Below are 23846 nucleotides of genomic sequence, written 5' to 3' on the forward strand. Positions count from 1 at the left end.
ATCTGATGGCAGCATTGAAAAGTACAAAGCTAGGTTTATAGCATGAGGTTTCTCACAGAAAGAAGGCATTGATTATGAAGAAACTTTTGCACCAGTTGCTAAATATACTTCAGTTAGAACCATTTTGGCTATCACAGCATCCAAGGGATAGAAGGTTCATCAAATGGATGTCAAAACAGCATTCCTAAATGGAAAAATTGAAGACGAAGTTTATATTGAGCAACCAAAAGGATTTAGCACTCATGACAGCAAAACTCACGTTTGTAAATTAAAGAAAGCTCTATATGGTCTCAAACAAACTCCTAGAGCATGGTATGAAAGGATAGACAACTATCTAATGAAGTTAGGATATTCTAAAATTGAAGTTGATCCTAACTTATACTTAGATGGTGATGATATGATTATTCTTGTGTTATATGTTGATGATTTGTTAATAACAGGTGAAGAACATCTCACAAAGAAATGCAAACAAGAACTCACAACAGAGTTTGAAATGAAAGATTTAGGTCTTCTTCACTACTTTCTTGGATTGGAAGTCTGGCAACAGGATAAATATATCTTCTTGAATCAAGGAAAATATATAGTCAACATTTTAACAAAATTTGAAATGATGGAATGTAAACCAGCTTCTACTCCTATGGAAGTAAATCTACACAAGTTGAAGGATGATATGATCAAATCAGAACCTACCGATTCTACTTACTACAGACAGATCATTGGGTCTTTAATGTATTTGATGAATACTCGTCTTGACATATGCTATGCTACTAACACCTTGAGCCAGTTTATGTGTGCACCAAAAAAGCTACATCTACATGTAGCTAAATACATTTTGAGATATCTAAAGGGCACTATTGGCATGGGATTCAAATATGATAAAGTCAACATTGAACTTCATGGATATTCTAATTTCGATTGGGCAGGCAGTTCTACTAAATGCAAGAGTACTTCTAGATGTTGCTTCAATTTAGGATCTGGAATGGATTCTTGGTTCAGCAAAAAACAGTCTACAGTTGCATTAAGTTCTACCGAAGCAGAATACATTGCATCTTCCTTGGGTGCTAGAGAAGCAGTATGGCTACCGAAGTTGTTAGCCGATTTGTTCAAAAGACCTTTGAAGCCCACTGTGATTCATTGTGATAATCAAAGTTGCATCAAGCTTTCAACTAATCTGATTTTCCACAATCGTTCCAAACATATTGAAATTGCTTACCACTATATTAGAGATATGGTGAATCGAGGAATCATTCAACTAGAGTACATCAGTACTAATGAGCAAACAACAAATATCTTTACTAAGCCTCTTGCTAAAGGCTAGTTGAAATACTTCAGAGAAAAACTTGGTGTGATTAATTTGTAATATTGACTATTAAACTTAAGTTTTCAATTCATATGAGTTTATGCTTCTATTGTTGTTTAGTCGCATCAAATATGTAATGAAAGGTGACGATCTTTCATGGACATATATATTCAAAAGGTAATCATTTGTAAGGTGACGATCTTGCAAATGATAGGCCTATTATCATGGATGTCTCTAGATATTGTTCCGGACAATTACAGATCATAGAAAACAAACCAATTATGTTACCATGGACATCTCTAGATATTGTTTCGCACAATTACAAATCATAGATAACAAACCAATTATGTTACCATGGACATCTCTAGATATTGTTTCAGACAATTAGAGATCATAGATAACATATCCATTATGATTACTCTAGATATTGTTTCGGACAAATAGAGATTACAATATATGCTATGATAGTGTTTATAGCATCGTGATTTTAATTAGTGTTAGAATCATATAAAGAGTTCAGATATTCTATTATGAAATCTAAAGGTATATTGCTTCTCACTTGCTAAGAGGGAGTGTCAATGTTTAACATCAGTAGAAGTAATGATGTTATAAACATTTTGTTTATTAAAATATATGCAAATATGTAACAGGCTCTTCCAATAATATTTACTAATGTTACAAAAAACAGTCTTCAGTTGCATTAAGTTCTACCGAAGCAGAATAAATTGCATCTGCCTTGGGTGCTAGAGAAGCAGTATGGCTACGGAAGTTGTTAGCAGATTTGTTCAAAAGACCTTTGAAGCCCACTGCGATTCATTGTGATAATCAAAGTTGCATCAAGCTTTCAACTAATCTGGTTTTCCACAATCGTTCCAAACATATTGAAATTGCTTACCACTATATTAGAGATATGGTGAATTGAGGAATCATTCAACTGGGGTACATCAATACTAATGAGCAAACAGCAGATATCTTTGCTAAGCCTCTTGCTAAAGTGCAATAGATATACTTCAAAGAAAAACTTGGTATGATTAATTTGTAATATTGAATATTGAATTTAAGTTTTCAATTCATGTGAGTTTATGCCTCTATTGTTGTTTAGTCGCATTAGATATGTAATGAAAGGTGACAATCTTTCACGGACATATATATTCAGAAGGTAATCATTTGTAAGGTGACGATCTTGCAAATGATAGGCCTGTTATCATGGACGTCTCTAGATATTGTTTTGAACAATTAGAGATCATAGATAATGAACCCATTATGTTACCATGGACATCTCTAGATATTGTTTTGGACAATTAGAGATCATGGGTAACAAACCCATTATGTTATCATGGACATTTCTAGTTATTGTTTCGGACAATTTGAGATCATAGATAACATATCCATTATGATTACTCTAGATATTGTTTCGGACAATTAGAGATCATAATATATGTTATGATAGTGTTCATAGCATGGTGATTTTAATTATTTGACTAGTCACTGTTTCGAAGTCTTAAGATCAGATAAAGAGTTCAGATATTCTATTTTGAAATCTAAAGGTGTATTGCTTCTCCCTTGCTAAGAGGGAGTGTTGATGTTTAGCATCAGTAGAAGTAATGATGTTTCAAACATTTTGTTTATTAAGACATGCAAATCTGTAACAAGTTCTTCCAATAATATTTACCAATGTTACTTACATATGTGTGTGTGTGTGTGTGTGTGTGAGTGTGTGTGTATGAATGGTTGTCTTAACATATATTATCGGCAGGCAGTATTACCTTCAGATTATCGACAGATGTCTTAATATGTTTAGATTATTTGCCATCAAGTGTCATGTAGTTTAAACTAACTATTAGTTAGTTGTGCCTCTGTAGAGGCATGACCCTACGTGGTCAAAGGCAATGTAGAGTCATGACTCTATGGGGCAATACCCTTTGCATATCTATATAAACCAAATGCAGATTGATGGGAATGTCATCTATCTATGGCATCACAGACCCAACAATCTGCATATTAAACATTGCAGAATACTTTCCAGAATTCTTCTCTATGATCTTATTTGGAAGACCATTATTATATTCATTCTACTGTCTATATTATCAGCAATATATAGAGAAGCAAAATCTAAGCAATTCGAGATCACCATTATTTGAAGACGAACTCTACACTACAATTATTCAAGTAAGAGTATCTGTTGTTATCCATATTTATGTAATAGTTTTATCTATTAGAGATCACTAAAACTAACAAAGCACAGTGTCTATTGAGTATCCTCCAATCTTCAATGGGATTCAAGATGAGATCCCCACTCCAAGCCGGTGCAAACTAGACTAATAAGTCTAGACTTCCATAAGCTGTCTTGCTAACTCCATTAGTATAATTCTATCAACGAGATACCTTGATAATGTGTATGGCTCTCCTTTGAAGCACCCAACTCGCAAATATGTAAAGCTGGGAAATTGTAAAAACATGCAACCATACTCATTAACCTTGCTCCATGCCTCATCAGATACTCACTTATTAGGAAGCTCTTTATCAAACAAGCACATAAGATGCCCAAAGAAGGCACCCTGAACTCTTTTGAAGTGTATCCGACTTTGTTTCAAAGACAATTGTTCATAATATTTCCACACATGAACTATAGACCTGTCATGCCTGGTTGATAAACCCAAAAAGGTGCCCAGAGAAGCAACAATGTAGACCATGTCGGAGTTCATATTGAACACACCAATTGAGAGAATCTTCACCAATTGTTCACATATTGAGTAACTCACTAATTGAGCCCAAAACACGTTTTTTTTTTACCGTATTATGAGTGAGATGTACTTATACATCCAAGGTTCGAAGGTGTTTGAATCCTCAAGACCTACCAAGTGGCTAAGAAGTACGATGAGGTCACTAATTTCTTCTTTGAAATCACATCTGCGAACTCCCTTAACTAGCCATTTGACAAGATTTAGTCTCTTAGTAATCAGCCAGTTATCATTTACAAACTTGGTACAAGATGGAGTATATTCATTCCACTACTTCATTGCCTTCTTCCTTGTGATATTCGTAACAATTGGGGTATGAGCGACATGAAATATACGATCAATAATCTTGGGATCAAGACTAATGATAGTATTGCCATCTTGATCTTTGATGGTCCATGAAGCCGCATCAAAATGTCTTGCACATGCAAGGATGGATTCCGGTTCATGAGCTGCCAAGGGGAAGGCGGACAAATGATGAGTATGATTCCCCTTGATACACACCATATCTTCAGTAGTTGCAACCTCAAATCTTGCAAGGAAGTCTTCATTGTTCATATGAGAAATATTAGTATCTTGTACTTCATCACAGTATGAGGTTATTTGTGATGAAGGGATGGAGTTTTGATATTGATCATACTGGTACTTCATATTCCTTTTGTCTTTTCCCTTTCCTAGAGTAGATTCTCTTGACATTGCAAAATAGTACGCTGGCACAACTGTTACATGAAAATTCCATAAAATGACATCTTCATGCAAAGGATCCATAGCAAGATTTTGATAGATTTTGAACAAGGTATAGATGGGGAAAATGGATGGAATGAATGAGGATAGATAATGAACAAATGGGTCAAGCTCAAAAAGGCTAAATTACGAGTGAAATAGCCTAAAATGTTTTTTTTAGGGTGAATTACATATGTGACCAGCAAGCTTGGATCTAAGCGAGCAAGGAGAAAAATGAATAACACATTGAGCACGCCATGTTTAAATAAGTGCAAAATGTGAGATTCTATCCGGCAAGCATTTGGGAAAGACTTCAACCATAGGGCAGCCATATGGAGGTACATGAACTGCATAATGGTGGGGTTTTAACTTGTATTTGCATATAAGGGAAAAACAAACTTATCTTTCTTTTTACAAGGGGATTTTACACCTAACTGCATATGCAACTTGGAGAAAAAGACGAAAGATAGAAAGAACAACTTTAAAAAAGAAAATCATGCAAATTTGAAAATGGAAATCTCAATGACTTGTATGATCATTCAAACAAATACATACAAATGTCTTACAGAAAGTAACAAAGGAAATCTTACCTCAACTCCACCAAAAATGAGAAAGACAAAAACCTTGTCCAAATCTTGAGCAAATCTAGAAAAAAAAAACCAAGAGATGTTCGAATTTTAGATTTGCCCAAACCAAGACTTAATCAAATTTTGAAATCCTCATAACATGGTTCGAGTTTAGACAAGTGCACATGGTTAGAGAAATTCAATACCCAAAATGTGGAACAAATTTTGACTTAGCAACTCCAAATGCAAAGACACATAAAAAGGACATCTAGGGCAAGAAAATAGCTTGCAAAATGATGGAAAACAAGCTTGAATCCAAAAACCCTAGAAATTCAATACCCAAAATGTGGAACAAATTTTGACTTAGCAACTCCAAATGCAAAGACACATAAAAAGGACGTCTAGGGCAAGAAGATAGCTTGCAAAGTGATGGAAAACAAGCTTGAATCCAAAAACCCTTACCTTAGAGCTTTCCTTGAAAAGATTCAATGCCAAAACACATAGGAATGAGCCATTAATAATGGAGAATATGCCATAGACGGGCTGTTTTATACAAAACGCATATGCAATAACATATGCAAACCTTCCAAAAATTGTCAGCTAGCTATGAATAGGAAAAACACAGACATAAACGTCTTTTGGAGAGGCATTTTCATGTTACAAGATGCATGCATTTCCTCTAAAATTTGCCGCTCCAAGAGATTGAAGCATTTTGAATCCAAAAAGCACATTTTAAAAACCATAACATGCATTTAAAAATATATGCAATCTCTTTATAAATCACCACTTAGAGTCTTGAGAGGAAAACCGCTTTATGAAATGTCAAAAACATGTTATTTTGGCACATGCCAAAGCACCGAAAATTGCCACCCCTGACTTGGTAAAGGAAAATGCATTTTTTAGAGGCAAAGATGTGTATTTAAAAACATGTAAAACCACAAAAAGATCGCCACCATAAGAAATGGAAGAGCAAGTTAGTGGAGAACGCGTTTTAAGAAGGTATATGCATATATTTTTTAAAACATAAGCAATAGGGTAGAAAATTGCCACCCTTGACTCTTTCCTCTATGACAAAAAGCATAACACATTTTTGAGATGCATTGACATATGTTTATATGCAATTGGCTTTAAAATCGCCACTTTTGCCTTAAGCTTTAAAGGAAAACATATTTTTTCTAATTAAAAACATATGTATTTGGGTCCAAAATCACCACTTTGAATGAAAATGAATGGAAAACTCATTCCAACTTAACATTTACATGTAAATGGGTTTCAAAAACCCACTTAAAAAGATGATTAAAAACACATGCATTTAATTATTAAAAATGAACTTCAAACACAACCACATATGCAATTGCATTGAAAAAGCACACTTTTAATAATGCTTAGTAAAGAACTTATTGAAAATGGATTTACATGAAGTAATTTGCATATCGATATATGCAATATGAATTAAGAATCCCACTTATGTACTTTCTAATGTAATTATATTTAATATTTAACTATAGTTTTTAATAAAATAACATAAAAAATAATCTTAAAAAGGGCTATTTTCATAAAACATAAAAAACTATGGTCAAATCAACTCAGAATGAGCTGAAATCTTAAAATGGACCACAAAATCCACTTTAAATATCAAATATAACTTTATATTGTGCAATTGCCAATAAAAAGCCCACTTTAATGAGTTTTTTTAATAAAGATATGCAGTTGTCCTAAAAATCCCCACTTTTTCCCTTATAACTTGAGCTAGGCAACTTTGATTTCAATTGAAGTTAGCTCAAATCAAGCAGAATTCCAAGGGCTATTCATCTAAGGCAAAAATAAAAACAAAAGCTATTTAAAACACAAAGAAAAACAAAGAAAAGACGTGAAAGTTTTAGATAAATGGGTGATTAATATATGCATATATATTCATAATTTCCTTTCAGTTTTAGATAAATTTCTATGTAATTATAATAAAAATAATAAAAAATAATATATTTGGATACGAGTTATATATATGTATGGACTTATATCTTACTCTCTCTCTCTATATATATATAGCAATTATATATTTCTATGAATAGAAATTTGAAATTATATATATTTATATACAAAATATATGTTAATCCCACGTTGTATATATATAAATATAATACAAATATATATTATTTATAATGTGAAGGAAATTAGAGTGTTTATAGTCAAACCCCTTATTCTCTTGCTATAACCTCGGGAGTTTATAGTTGGTGTTGTCTAGGGAAAGGCAAAGTAAATCCAGAGAACATATTGGTGTCAAGCACTCTATGACAAGTAAATCCATGCTCTCCTTAGGATGAGTTTAGGAGGGAAGTAGGGAATCAACACTTAAACATACTAACTCAAAATATACATCACTAATTATATTCTTTCCTTAAATCCAACTAGTTGATTACAAAGTAATGAGTGTTAAACATTGGCTACTGACATCCTTTGAGGAGGAGTCATTACAAGTGGTATCCAGAGGAATGATCTTGCCATCCTATAAGGTTAAGATGAATTGATCAATATTTCTAATCAAAGAAAATATAAATGAGTTTGAGAATATCAAAATATTAGAACAAGTTATAAAAACGAAATTGAACATAGTTGTGCAACAAAAGCCAAGGTTTGGTTATGATTTAATATATAGAATAAATATCGTAATTGCTTGAGGATAAGCAATTTTGGGAGGGTAGTACTGCAATACTCCCTCTGATAATGAATTTAATAATTGATATCCCTATTTGTGATAACCATTTAATAAAATAATTAAGTGATTGTTCAAGATATATATAAATGCAACAAATAACCAATTATTACTCATTAATCAATAAATCACCATGTTTTGATTAAAAACTAATTAAGTAATTAAATAATATTATTAATAATTACATAGATAGCATTAGTAATATTTAATAAACCAAATATAATAAGGGGGAAATCTAATTTAAACTAATTAACAAAGTTACGAAGAAAGCCGTGAACTATGTGAATCAATAACAATAATAATGCTCAACATGTCAATAATCCTTACACATAGTCCTTGGATATTTCTCATGTTCTTCCTTGCAAATAAGAATTTAGACAAGCTAATAAAGAGAATTCTGATAGTGATACATCTACGAGGCTTGTATTTCTCCTTGTACCTAGCAGTATTGTGGATTTCTCCTTGTACCTAGCAGCTAAGGTCCTACATGTTAAATTTTGTGATCAGATTCGTATTTTAAAATTCAATTAAATTCCAAGTATTATACAATATATGCAGATGTTCTTTTTTCTCCTTTAGACAGAATTATAGATGAATATATGTAAATGTATATTCAGTATAATATTGTTCTTCTCATAAACAATATAATTATAATATAAATATTTCTGATCAACTTTATTCAATTTTCTCTGTACGGTAATCTCCAATCATAACAATTGCAGACATTGCCTTCTTGACACAGTGTTAAGCCACAAAGTTCCTTATCACACAAGAGCGGGAACAACCTTCACACCAGGCACTGCCTAATCGTGGGGTTAAAGAATAACTATGGTATTTATGCGTTCTGTTCTATTGTCACTTTGAAAGTTCCTTAAACCACATATATGGTGACTGATAGTCACAAATGGGACGTGACTCATATTGCCAAGTCACGAACCTTTGTGGTAGTGATTGCCACGATGAGTCATGTACCATCGTAACAGTCAAAGTCTTAAGTAATGCAGTTGGTAATCATGACCAAGACAGTCAGTAATGCCTTCAGATATAACTTGATTTAATATTTATTTATTTACAATGACAATCATATCTATATATATCATATAAAATATATATTTATATATTCGGTAATTTTATCTGACTGAAACTACAATGCATTAACACTACATATTTAGCTTACTATTAATGTGGCTAAAAGATAACTATATTGAATAGGGTAGTCATTTTTCTTGAAAGTTTTATTTTGCCTACCACTTATTCGGGCAGTGGTCCATCATTACCGTTACACAATAGATTCTGTATACAATTTGTCATTCATCTAACACAGCAAAATACAAGCAACTACTGATTTTGCAAATATTATTTAACATGCGACAGTAATGATGATGGAAATGTGATAATATATCAACATCACAGGATTATTTCAAACCTAAATCATTATGAAATCTGTTCACTTATGGTTCTGCTGCCAAATCCAATTGCGCCTGAACCATTTCTGGGAAGTGGCAAACACCGGTAAGCCTGCTGATTTTTTATTTTAAATTAAATCAAACAACACTTTTTTTAAGCAGTATAATCCAGAGCAAACCATCCCTTAGCCTGTCTCTAATCCCTTCATTGAGGAAATGAGAAAGAGGAACAATCAATTTTCAAGACCTTTTAGACATTTTAAAATATCCAAGGGACTCCTTATTTGCACGCTTCTGTTACCCTGACCATTGACGTTTGGCTTGGTTTCTCAAGTTAGGGAGGCTTGCAAATGGTAGTCCTTATAAAGTTCTTATATATTTCCCTTCAAGTTGCTATCACTTAGTAGAAAAGTCGTGTCTTGTTACAGCAGATGTCATGCTGAAAACAGCAGAACTGTCAGGCTGTGCTCCAACACCAGGGCTTTCCGAAAAACTGGCCTCACATCATTAGATCTATTATGGAGTATCACGTATTTAATATTTTTCACCATCCGAATCCAGAAACCATGAGCAGAGATGGAAATCACTTATTCACTTCTTCAGACAATCTAATATATTTGAAGCTAGGAGAATATCTTCTCATATATGTCCAATCTAATTGACTTTCTCAGTCATAAATCACTCTTCCACTAGACATTTGATGCCACAAAGACTGCCACCAAGACAGACATTACTACTTTAACATACAGTTTAAGTAGGTAACAGAGCTCTTGATGTCCAATAGCTAATACACAGTGACCCACAGAACTGCATCTACTTGCAAATGTGAAAAACACATAATCATTTGGATTTTTAATCCCTGACAAAAACTGAAGAATGCAACTATTATTATTCCCTTCCATAATTGCATAAGATTTACAAGACTTCTCATCCCATAATACGGTATATGATAACATTGTCACACTAGGAGAAATAACCGCTTCAAAACAGAGTGACCTTCCTTAGGTTGGATCATGGTTCAGCTAAAAGTTTAAATAGATCAAAACAAACCTAGGGTTTTCATTAAAACACACAGGGAAAAGAAATTTGCTAATATTATCTCTGTTAATATATTTTTCTTTAGAACACCACTGTGAAATCAAAACCATTTGGATCAACTTGAACTGAATTGTCTTCCAAGTACTACTTTAGAGGGATAATTGTAACATTCCTAACTTGAGCAAAACCATATTGCTAAACCAAAAAAATACAGAGAGCACAATGAAAACATAATATTTACCTGATGGAGTACCAGTTGCTATAATATCCCCTGGTTGAAGGGTGATACCAGAGGAGATGGTCTCAATCAACTCCGGTATTGAGAAAATCATATCAGACGTCCTGCCATTCTGCTTGCACAGATAATCATTGCAGAGTCAGTGCCACCCACAACATGGTTCTCTATTTTGTATTAGCTATGTATCCTCGATGCATGAATGATTGTTCTTTTTTCCATATTAATATTTACTGAAAGAGTACAACATATTCAAGGCACTTATTAGAAAAAATAAAATAAAATAAAAGACAAAATTGGTTTTACTTTCAACTCCAAGGAGAAGACCATCCCCACAACCATATTCATATCATCTGATGACTCTAGCATGAATATATAAATCAAAATCAAACATCAATATACAGAATGCACGATCTTTTGAAAAATATAGAATCATATGAAATGATAACAGCTAGGTTTCTTGAATCTCAAAAGCAGGTATCATGAGTGCAATATATAAAACCAATGTAGAACAGTGTTCCACGAGGACGTCCCCTTAGAAAAGTGTTACTTTTAGAAATGGGGACATGCACAAGAGTTAGGGAAAGCTAGGGAAAATCCTGCCATCTGTCCCCCCACCAAGTAGAACACATCCCCAAAATGTCTCCCTCCAAGAAACTCCCAGAAGTCTTTCAAAAGTTGATTAATACCAGTCCAATCAGAATTTAGTCTTTTGTGTATCATGTGCTTTTGAACTTCATGCAACCTAAACTACAAAAGCCAAAAAGGAAATCCTTTTGTCTTCAGCCTGCACCTAGTGAAATATGTACAATTTAAAATTTGAACCAGAAATTTCATTGCTTGTAATGTCACTATGAGTTCCGATAGCATGTGTATGACGAGGATCAACAAGAGCATGTGGGGGAAAATTTTGAGACTGAACAAAATTGGGAGGTCAAGAGTGGCCAACGAGGTAACCACTACTTGGGATTGAACATTGAAATTGTCCTTCCAAGTTATTACAATGATTTGCTAACGATCCCTATGACAAGAAATCCGCTTAAAGAAAACTTGCAACAAAACTACAAGCAAAACCAAAGACAGCAGAGTCACTAGGTTGCAGAGATGTCATTTGTATCAACATGAATTGCAAGCAACATTACAAGAGATAAAGTACACATCTGTAATATCCCTGTCATAAAATAGATTATTAATCAAACTATTGTCAATGGGCCGATTGATTTAATATATCTCGGACCCATTTTTGTTTTGTTTCCATAGTTTCTGTTGCCGTTGGCTATCTTTGTACACCCTCAAAAAGTTTTCCCCGACAAGTATTTAAGCACGGCTTGTAGGTATTCATTAAGTATGCAATTTGGATTATTTTCTCTGTACTGTGAAACCCTGTTGGAGTTCTCTGTTGTTCGCCATTTCGGAAGTGAAAGACCTTCCCTATTTGGTTTATCTGGTCTCGGTGGGATTTAACTCTCACCCTATTCTGTCGCCAGTAACACTTCACTCAGATCTGGCAAATCGAAGCATCATCTTTCGGCATATAATTATTGAAGGGATATTCATGTTCAAATCTTCATTCTTGTTTGGTTTTCGCATGATAAAATTTAGGCTTAGTAGTTTAGGGTGCATAACTATCTTCCATCCATACTTCATCCATGACTGGCAACCTTCATTAAACTCTGTACTGCAACTCTACCACTGTACGGCCTCCTAGTTTCCCATACTACCTTCCTAGCTCACCATACTGCATTCATTGTTCACCATACTACATCCATAGCCTACCGTACAGCCTACATAGCCTACCATATGGTCTCCATAGCCTATCGTATGGCCCTCCATATTCCTACTGTACGAATGTCCCACAATCACTGTATGGCCTTCAGTGCTTAGTCACTACACCTCCACCATACGACCATCTTGGCCTACCATACGGCTGCCACATACCCTACCGTAGGGACCTATTGTCTACTCCTGCTCACCATACCATCTTCCTAGGCTTTGTACGGCTTTCCTTCAGCCTTGTCATATGATCGTTCAAGGTGTGTAACTGGTCATCTAGCAAATGGGATGAATGGAACATAACAGTGGTATTAGAGCTTCGATCTTGCTAACCTATGGACAGTGAATGAAAGTTTATAGCCAGAAGAGAAGAAAAACCCATTCTGTTGATAGAATGGCTACAAAACCGAAACCCACAACTGCCAAAGTCGTGGCACTACTGAGAGAACTTGCGAGGAATCAGGCGCAAATCAATGATACTTAGCTTCTCATGGAAGAAACTCTCAAGATGTTAGCAGACAATAAATTATCTAGTGAACAAAATGGTCACAATGGGGACTCGATGTCAGGTAAAACAAACCCTCATCCAGCACACTCTCAACCTTCCATGCTGTCTTTTCCCACACGAACGAAGGCACCACATTGAGGGAAGCAGCCGCCCTTTGAAGAAATACAAGAACAACTGAGAGAAGACTGGAAGAATGTGAATTTTGAGGAAGATATATCCTACAAAGATTACACAGATCTGAGAATGAGATACTCAGGAGGTAGAAACATAGGATATTTTAACAATGATCTCAGAAGGAAGTTGAGTAAAGTAAATTTGTCTCCATTTGACGGATCCAGATCCATATCTGCGCAAGCATGGGTAATGAAGGTCGATACTTCTAGCTTAATCCTATGCCAAAAGAGGAAGCAATTAAATTTGCGACATTACACTTAGAGGGAGTTGCGCATGAATGGTGGCATCACGACACCATCACACTGGGGCACGATCAAATAAATACCTATGCAAAATTCACTGAGAGATTGATAGATCGGATTGACGATAGAGATCCAAACTCAATTTCAAAGATTTGGCACAGCTGAGGCAAATTAGATTGGTTGACCAATACATTGCAAAATTTCAAAGACTTTGTTTTGGTCACGGACATTTCTGAAAGAAGATAGATAGTGCTTTTCATGGACGGATTGATAGAACCACTGAAGGGTTGGATAAAAGGGTTCAATCTTGCCACCCTGTCAGAGGCCATTAAGAAGGCAAGGTGTATGGCATCATCAATGATGTCATCCTCACGAAGTTACTCACATTCCAAACAACTGGTGTTTCCGATGGATAAAGATAACAACCCTCCACCGAGAAAGCCATATGAGGACGAAGCTACCAAAGAGGACACCCGAAGGAAGAAACTATGTTTCAATTGCAAAGGACCATGGGAACTTGCGCACAAATGCCTTGGGAAAGGAAAAATCCGCTACATTGAGGTCATGTCCAATGATGAGGACAAACAAGAAGACATACCCTCCGAAGACAACCAACCCCACGAGAACACCAAAATGGTTACTTTCAACTGTACAGAAATAATTGCAGCATTGGTACGGTGCAAAGGAACTATCGCCCTTGCCGGTATCTCGGTATCTCGAGGTGCACGGTGTTTCATGTACGGGGAACCCTTCAAGGACAATTGGTTCTAGTGATGCACAATAGTGGGGCTATTCTAAACTTCATATAATCATCTCTAACGAAGCAAAGACGTCTACCTACAGAGATACGGGCAGGATTCCAGGTCAAGGTTGCCGGAGGGACTCCTCTGCCCTCCACACACCTTGTTTCTCAGCTAACTATCACAATGGCGAATCACACGGTGACCGAGGATTTCTTCATAGTGGACCTTGATGACATGATGTTATTTTGGGCATACAATGGATGGAGACACTTGATGTACACTAAGACTTTCAAACGGATGGACTTCATTTTTTTTGTCGATGGAAATAAGGTTGTTCTATGTGGAATAGCAAATGAGGGTCCGAAGGAAGTTTTTGGACATCGGATGGAGGCAATTTTCGGCATGATGACATTGCTTAGGCTGCACATTGTTTTGTCTCGACAGCACATATAAAAGGGCAATGGACACCTCCCTGAGATGATCTCTAGAATGTTTTGAGTGAACATGATAAAGTTTCTATACACATTCCTCTTGGCATACCACCTCATCGAGGGTTTGAACAAACTATTGAGTTGGAAGCAGGAGTCAAGCCGGTCATAACCACACCCTATTGTCATCCCAAGAAATTCAAAGATGAGATCAAAAAGACAATTCAGGAAATGCTAGAGAAAGGATGGATTCGTCCCAATTCTAGCCCTTTCGCGTCATCAATGGTATTGGTCAAAAAGGACGGGACGATGCACATGTGTGTGGACTACCATGCGTTGAACAGAAAAAAATAAAGAATAGATATCCCATTCCAAGAATAGATGAGTTGTTGGATGAATTACATGGCGCAGTCTATTTTTCGAAAATAGATCTTTGTTTCGGATACCATTAGATCCGCATGAGGGAGGAAGATGTCCAAATGACTATTTTTTGTTGTCACTATGGGCATTATGAGTTCCTGGTCATGTCGTTTGGATTAACAAATGCACCTGCTACATTCCAATCATGCATCAATCGCATCTTCAACAAACATCTTCAACAAACAATAGCGTAAGTACTTACTGGTATTTTTTGATGATATTCTTATTTATAGCAGGACATGGGAAGAGCACCTAAAGCTTTCTAAATGAAGTCCTAAGGATCAGTCTTTGTTCGCCAAGAAATCGAAGTGTGAATTCGATATGACAAAAATATTGTACCTAGGGCATGTTGTCAATAAATATGGAGTTCAAGTTTATCAAGAGAAGATTCAAGCTATCCTGGATTGGCCTCCTCGAAAATCACTCACGGAATTGCAAGGGTTTTTCGAACTATGCAATTATTACCGGAGGTTCGTCAAAGGATTCTCTCAGCTCAGCACACCCTTAAAAGATCTAACAAGGCTTCTTTCCAGTGGGATGAAAAGGCACAACTCACTTTTGATAAGCTGAAAGAGGCAATGAGCACTTGTCCCGTACTTGTATTACCTGATTTCACTCGATTGTTCATTCTGGAGAGCGACACATCCGAAGAAGGCATTGGCACGGTATTGATGCAAGATAGACACCCTATAGCCTATGAGAGTAGGAAACTTACGCAAACTGAACGCTTATATTCCATCTACGACAAAGAGATGTTGGCCATCATACATGCACTAACCAAGTTCCGACAGTATTTGGTGGGTGCCAAATTTGTCGTTCGTATGGATCACAATAGTTTGAGATATTTTCTAGAACAATAGGACTTGAATGAGAGGCAACAAAAATGGGTAAACAAAGTTTAGGCTTTTGATTTTGACATTGAATATGTGAAAGGAAAGAACAATGTGGTTGCAGGTGCTTTGTCTAGGAAACTCGCCATCTGCTTGTGAGCTAATGGATAGCAACACTTAGGATGATCAGTACAAAGTGGTGGATGACATCATCTACTATAAGAATCAGATATTTTTAGTGTCGGAATCCAAATTGAAGAAGAAAATCTTCAAGGAGGTACACGACTCACCTTTGGCAGGACACTCAGGCTTCCTCAAAACTTACAGACGTCTCACGGAGAGGTTTTCATGGAAAGGACTTAAAGGAGACATATTGCAGTATGTAAGAGAGTGTGCGGTCCACTAGCAAAACAAATCCGAACATACTCTACCTACCAAGTTACTACAACCTCTGTCAATTCTAGAACATAAGTGGGAAAGTATCTCGATGGATTTCATAACTGGACTTCCCAAAGTGAATAGAAAGGATACACTTAGGGGAATATTGTTACAATACCACGTACCACATGTCCATCGGGATGGCACCATTCAAAGCTCTATACGAGTACGAACCCCTTTCCTTCATCGACACAATTCTGGGAGACAACCATGCACCAAGGGAGAGGGACTAGCTTCAGAAGGGGCATGACATCCTAAGATACCTGAAGGAAAACTCACGACGGGCACAAAATTGACAAAAGATGTACGTTGACAGACACCGAATAGAGAGGAGTTTCAAAATAAGAGACTTGGTCTACCTTAGGCTCCATCCATACTGACAATCCTCATTGATAGAAAAGGGGAAAGAAATACTAAAGCCACGATTTTATGGCCCTTGTCGTGTAGTGCACCGCATCGGTGAAGTCGCCTACGAACTGGAAGTTCCGGAGGGGAGCTGTATTCATAACGTTTTTAGGTTTCCTGCCTGAAGAAAGCTGTGGGACAAAATGTCATGGTAGGTAATAGGCCTTCCGTTGCTCAATGAAGAAGGAAAGCTCATATTGGAACCATCAGAGATTATTGAAGTACGCGAGAAGACCCTGCCGAACCGAATAGTGAAGGAATATTTGGTACGCTAGAAACACTTGTTGTTGGATGACACAACCTAGGAAGGTGAGCACATTCTACAGCATCCAACGTTGCGTTTGCTTGAGGACAAGCAAATTTTGGGACGGGAGGACTGTAATATCCCCATCATAAAATAGATTATTAAATAAACTATTGTCAATGGGCCGATTGATTTAATATATCTAGGACCCATTTTTGTTTTATTTTTGTAGTTTCTGTTGCCATCGGCTATCTTTTTACACCCTCGAAAAGTTTTCCCCGACGGGTATTTAAGCACGGCTTGTAAGTAGTCTTTAGGTATACAATTTGGATTATTTTCTCTATACTGCGAATTCTTGTTGGAGTTCTCCGTTGTTCGCCATTTCGGAAGTGAAAGACCTTCCCTATTTGGTTTATCCGATTTTGGTGGGATTTAACGCTCACCCTATTCTGTCCCCTATAACACTTCGCTCAGATTTGGCAAATCGGAGCATCATCTTTCAGCATATAATTATTGAAGGGGTATTCATGTTCAAATCTTCATTATTGTTTGGTTTTCGTATGATGAAATTCGGGCTTAGTAGTTTAGGGTGCATAACTATCTTCCATCCATTCTTCATCTGCGATTAGCAACCTTCATTATAACTCCGTACTACAACTCTACCACCGTACAACCTCCTAGTTTCCTGTCCTTCCTTCCTAGCTCACCGTACTGCAGTCATTGTTCATCGTAATGCATCCATAGCCTACCATACGACCTACATAGCCTACCATATGGCCTACATAAGTATACTGTACAACCCTCCATATTCCTACCATACGAGTGTCCTACAATCACCGTACGGCCTTCAATGCTTAGTCACTACACCTCCACCATACGGCCATCTTGGCCTATCGTACAACTGCCACATACTCTACCGTACGGACATGTTGTCTACTCCTACTCACCGTACCATCTTCCTAGGCTTTGTACGGCTTTCCTTCAGCCTTGTCGTATGGCTGTTCAAGGTGTGTAACTAGTCATCTAGCAACTACAATGAACAGAACATTACAAAATCCCTCACATCTAAGGAAAAGGTGTGTAGGTATGAGACAAATTTTCACCGAAAGGGCTAAAATAAATCGAAGTTGCCAAATTGCTACCTTCAAGGCTTCGTACCTGGGTACGAATCGATTTGGAAACAAAAACTATTCTAAATTGATTGTGGGTTCATACAGGGTACCAATTTTCTAACCAAAAATAATTCAAGCTTTTTTGTTTTGTTTCGATCTAATTCATGTGTTGATGTGGTGATTCCACGTTGACTCCCATTGCCCGTTTGGCTTTGACCTGAAAAAAACCTAATATTTGGGCTTTTTCATAGACGCAAGCTGTTATTTCATTGACACGAGTTTCTTTTTCTTTTCCTTCCGACAACGGCTTTAGTTTTCCTTACACCAACTACTCTAGTTTTCCTTAACACAATAGCTTTGGTTTCGCTTAACAGGACGGCACAAACAACTCTATTTATAGTGGTTTGTAGTGGCTCTGGGAGACGATTTTGGGTGGCTTCATTGAGACTTCATCTTCTTCTTGTTGTTCACTAGCTTCCTTCCTCGCTACCTTCGCACTTGTCATTCACTTCCTTCGACAAAGCACCCAAAGTAGGAGGATTTCTTTTAAAGTAAGTTTTAAAATTACAAAATGATATTATTTATTTTATTAGTTTTAAATTTAAAAAATTAAAAGTTAAAAACCAAGCTAATGTTATAGTTAAAATTAATAATTTAGAACATTAAAAAATTTCATTAATTTTAAATAAATTTTTTTTAATTTTAGCAAATTACATTGCATTTTAATTTACAATTAAAGAAAATTGAACTCTTCCTCGTTTTTATTTTTGAATATATTCTTATTTCTAATAAAGTTTCCTTTAAACAATTAATTTTATATTCATTATTAATATTAATTTATTAAATATTTTTATTTCATACTCTTATAGATATAATTTTAAATTGATAAATGAAACAAGTGGATAATAATAATAAAAATAAATTTAAATAGTAAACCTAGAATTGTTTTTTGTGTCAATTTAAGAGTAAAAAATATAATATTTGACTATCACATTTAATCTACAATTGTCTAGTAATCTCCCAATACCCTGCCGAGACAGAATATTTACAAGGTACCACCCCAAGCCAAAACATTTGGTCCCACAAGAGAGCAACATTCCCTAGAGGCCAAAAGCCGAGACAGCACTTGACGGTCCACCTCCAAGCCCCTAGGAGGCCAATTTGAAGAGTGCTTCCATATATAGCCAACAACAAAGCCCAATTGATAAGGAGTCTTATAGTGAACCACTTTATCCCATCTGTTAACAAGAAAAGACTCACATAGAGTCTGAAGATGAGCGTGCACGTATAAGCTGGGAGGATAACCATCCCAAGCATCGCTCCAAAACAAAGCCTCCCTCGCATATCTAGAAAAGGCCCCTCTTAAAAAAATAAGAACCAGTTTTGAGAGTATGCCACGCCATAGAACCGTGACCATCAAGAGGAAGCGCACAAATAGAACAAAGATCAACACCTCTAAAATACTTACGAGTAATTATACGAGACCAAAGATGATTTTGTCCAGAGCACCATCGCCAATAAGACTAAGCACCTAACGCTTGGCTACTCAAGATAGCAAATCAAAGACCAAGACTGCCCTTCTTCTTAGGCCTACAAACAGTCTCCAAAAGATCAAACTCCATTTAGAGTTATGCTGATTACCATACCAAAGGAATTGCCGAGAAAGATCATCAAACTCCTTGAGAAAGTAAACAACAGCAGCCTAAAGCATGCTTCAATAAATAGGGAGCGCCTGAATAACAGATTAAAGAAGGGTAACAGGAGTAGCAGTAGAGAGCCATCTATGAGTTCAATTATTTACCTTTTCCCGAAGCTTGTTAGTCAAATTCTACCAGAAGAGTCAAGGCTGCCTAGAAACAGTGAAAGGGATGCTGAGATAAGTCAAAGGGAGCAATCCAATCTGAAACCGCATGATATTAGCAATCCTCCGCTGAATAGGTTCAGTAGTGTTAAAAATATATATAAAATATTTATGTTCATTAACTTTTTGGCCTAACGCCAACAAATAAATATCCAAAGTATATCAAAAGGCTTTAGCTTCCTTGACTCAAGCAACTCTAGCAAGAGTAGAATCATCAACAAATCGAAGGTGAGAGAGAGAAGGTGAGCAACTCCATGGCATGAAATCCATTCCACAAGGGGCGTTTTGGCATTTCCATCCCTTTCCATGGTTAAAACATTGAATCTCCTTACAGAAATATTGTTTCTCTATACATTTGAAGGGCACATCTTGGTTAAAAATACCCAGATTTGGGCATTTCCAGCTTGCATTTCCCATTAATGGATGCTTGTTTTCATGTTTGGAGACACTCTATGGTTATTAGAAGTCACGTTTTTTCATTCTAAGAGAAAATTGATTCGTGTAATGACCCTTTGAGACCACCTTTTTTATAAAAACGGGTTTTTCTTGAAGGCTTTTGCAAAAAGAATTTGCATTCAAGCAATCTTTGACCACATTTTGGATTTTTCAAATGCAAAACATTCATTCAATGCTCATTTTGGATTCATCATTTGCAAGGTTGAAATAGTCAAGTTAGTTACTTGAGGATTCGAATTTGGAGGAGAATTTGTCTTCAAACCTATCAATTTTCCTATTTTGGCTCTTTGATCTATAAGTGGACATTTTCAACTTTGCTCATCAATTCATGCTTATCTTTCTATTTCCATGCTCATTATGGCTTCTTGTTGCACATTTGTCCAAATGTGGCTTGAAGGAATTGAGCGAGTTTGAACCATGGATGTTCAAATTCATTTTCCAAATATATGATAATGAAGAACCCATCTTCTGGGGAGAGCTCATCAGTACAGCTTTGAGTGAACAGTTGCTCAATATGCAAACTAGCACCCTTCTTTATGAATTCATACTTGGTTTAGATCGCTACGGCTATGGGAGCTTTTTAAGATTATCCAGCAAGGGAGATCATGCTTTGGTTCCCATTTGGAATCACTATGAACAAATCACATTGACATAGAGTAAGGTAAATTATAGGAACTTTGCCTGCATGGTTGGGAAACATTACTATGAATAGGAGAAAAGTAGTGCTACTTCCAAATAAGTTGTCTGTTAAGAAGACAAAATCCAAACCTTTGAAAGACAAGATTGTTTCGAAAATTGTGGTTGGGTCTAACAAGACCAAATATGTTGAAGTTGCAAAACCCTTAGTGGATAAACCAATTGAGGAACTTAATTGCTCAGATTATAAGATCACAAGGATTGATCTTGGTAAATAAACACGGCCAGGATGTTTGCAACATGCTCAAGATGCACTTGCTAATGTGTCTTGAAGCAATCATGAGCTTTGGTAAAAGAATAATAAACTTAAGGAAGAACTCACTCGCCTTAATGAGGTTATCCCACAGCAATCATCCTAGCTTGTGGCTACCACTTCTCATACAGCTAATGAGAAAAACTGATTAAAGTAGCCAAAACTTGGTTTGGAGAAGTTGACTCAGAAGGATTGCAGGACATCAAAGATGCAGTTAGAGGTTAGAGTTCTTGAACGCATTAGAGAAATTAAAGAAACTATACACGAATTGATTTTTTATATGAATCAAGAAGTTGACACTCTAAAAGGACTTTTGGTAGATTCGGATGAAATAGCTAATACTGATTTGGATGGCATGGTGGCATGTGAAGTCATTTTGTTTTCAAAGATGTTTTACAGATACCAAGGTCTCATGGAACACTAGGAAAACTATTGACTAAATTGCAGACAACCTTGGAAGACTGTCAGACATTTGAAACAAATCTTATATGCAATTTGGAACAAATAGGGTGTATTGTTTTCACCAAGCATGATAATTTGGTCTCAACAGAAGAAAAGACTTCTAAATACACAGAGTCAACGTTGAACTTGATTCTAAGGAATTTGGCTCACAACTAATGAATAGATTTGTAGCATATAATTTAGTGGCAAAGCATCTACAGGATTCATGATGAAGGGTGCTCCCCTTAAAACCATAAACTCATAACAGAAACAAAGAAACAATAGCAAATGCAAAAACAAAATATGGACTTCTTAGTTGCGGCGCAAATGCAGAATTACAAAATTCTCGAGTACAATATGCTAATCCACATAGGCACCTTCATTACAATAATCTGCAAGACAAGTTGCGAACTATCCCCCGAGCTATCCTAAACAATGTTCGGGCCTTTCTTGAATAGGCAATTTTATGCCGCTCGGGAAGGTTCTAGACATTGAAACTTAATACCTAGGGCCGATAGACCCTAACAATACATATAGAGTCGGCCAAATACATCTTTGACAATTATTTTAGATATTTCGAATAGCCCAACTTTGTAAGGCCATAACTCACAAACCGTTGCTCCGATTGGCTATTATAACCACTTTTCGAAAATGCTAGCTCCTTATCTACAAGCTCGAAACCGCGCTAGTGCCCTTTCGTCGAGTTTTCGGACCTCATCCGAGCACTCTAAGCCTCTAACAGTGAGCCTGAAGATTTTTTTGCAAATTTTTCCACCGAAAATCCGCAATAACTTCTCTGATACTTATGCTTGAGCAATGAGATTCTTATGGTAGGCTTACAACTCCAAAATGAACCTTCCTATAGAAAACGAGAACATTTCGAGCTCATATGCCAAACTTACTAAAAATAGCAAGTTCCCATAAATAGTAACCACCCTATCTACTAGTCCTTATTAAAATAGAAAAGACAGAAATACAAATATTTTTGGGGTGATGCAAGATTGCTCTTACACCCAGGATGCTCTTGCATCAATTCGATTGCAACAAACTACAAGATTGTAAGATCAACATACACTGATATAGTCAATACAATCAGGATTGAGACCATATCGAAATCAATGTAGATCTCAAATCATCCTACAATGCGTGACTACATCACCAGATACTAGGCACTTCAGAATAATCCTTAAGATTATTTCGTCTATTTTCGTCTTCTTTTTTCTTTTCATGCATTTAGTTAGAGAGGATGTATTGCATGAAATTGTGTAATTGCATGTAATATGATTTGCATGTCCTTATGACATGTAATCCTATAATTTCTCTCTTTAGAACGGGTCAATGTTGGTTGAGATGCTCCCATTTTTTCCTCCTTTTTATCAACTCCTTTGCCTATATAAAGGAGTGCCCCAACATTGTAAAAAATCATCTTTTATTTGTATGCAAAAGAGCTCTGGAGGAATTGTGCAAACATAACTTTGATTGTGTAATACTATTTTGAAAGAAAATTGAATACAAAGAAACAATTGAAGCTGAACTTTGATTGAGTGTGATTTTGATGGAAGCTTTGACTGTAATTTGTATTTGTTATCTTTGATTCATGTGTTTTTGCTTTCTTGATAATTGAATCTAAAGAGTTAGGAAGCAATCAAAGCCGAAGCTTTGACTAGGAACAATAGTGGAGATATATAGACTAAGAGCTTTGATTGTAGCTTGTATCTTTTTCTTAATTCACAAAAATAGTTAGAATTCTTTACTTCTGAAACTCTTTGTGCCCCAATAGTAAAGGTCATTTATATAACATAGATTAATACTAGATGTAGAGCCAAACTGGTATGCTTTCAGCTAGCCTTTGAGTTAATATTAGTTTATCAATATCACTGTTTACAACTTTAGATAGAAGTGTAGTTCAATGTTTCATCTTACCCATTACTCACTCTACAAGTAAGTGGATTATTTTATCAAAGCTAAGAGGAAAGAATGTTGGTAATACCCTTTCAAATCTCTCAACTTCTTCCTTACCTTGAGTTGATCCAAGAAATGGTGAGAAGGGAGAACCTTCCCTTTAAGGTAGGAGAGACTCTATCTCACACCATGTAGCTGGTCTAC

General features: G+C 36.1%; 1 protein-coding gene across 2 annotated transcripts in view; it reads right to left on the bottom strand.

Annotated features, from left to right (window-relative positions):
- Positions 1 to 23846, bottom strand: part of LOC149530651 (uncharacterized) — a 142923-nt gene that overhangs the window by 17702 nt on the left and 101375 nt on the right. The window contains exon 9 of one of the 2 annotated variants that reach the window (XM_089810069.1): positions 10723 to 10831. The exons of the other annotated variant lie outside the window; for it this stretch is intronic. Coding sequence (XP_089666195.1) covers positions 10723 to 10831 — 109 coding nt within the window. The remainder of the gene's footprint in view (positions 1 to 10722; positions 10832 to 23846) is intronic. 2 annotated transcript variants of the gene reach the window in all.

Source organism: Cupressus sempervirens, chromosome 11 (assembly GCF_028749045.1).
Source record: "Cupressus sempervirens isolate cs-2001-9-10 chromosome 11, ASM2874904v1, whole genome shotgun sequence".
In the NCBI taxonomy this organism is placed as follows: Eukaryota; Viridiplantae; Streptophyta; class Pinopsida; order Cupressales; family Cupressaceae; genus Cupressus; species Cupressus sempervirens.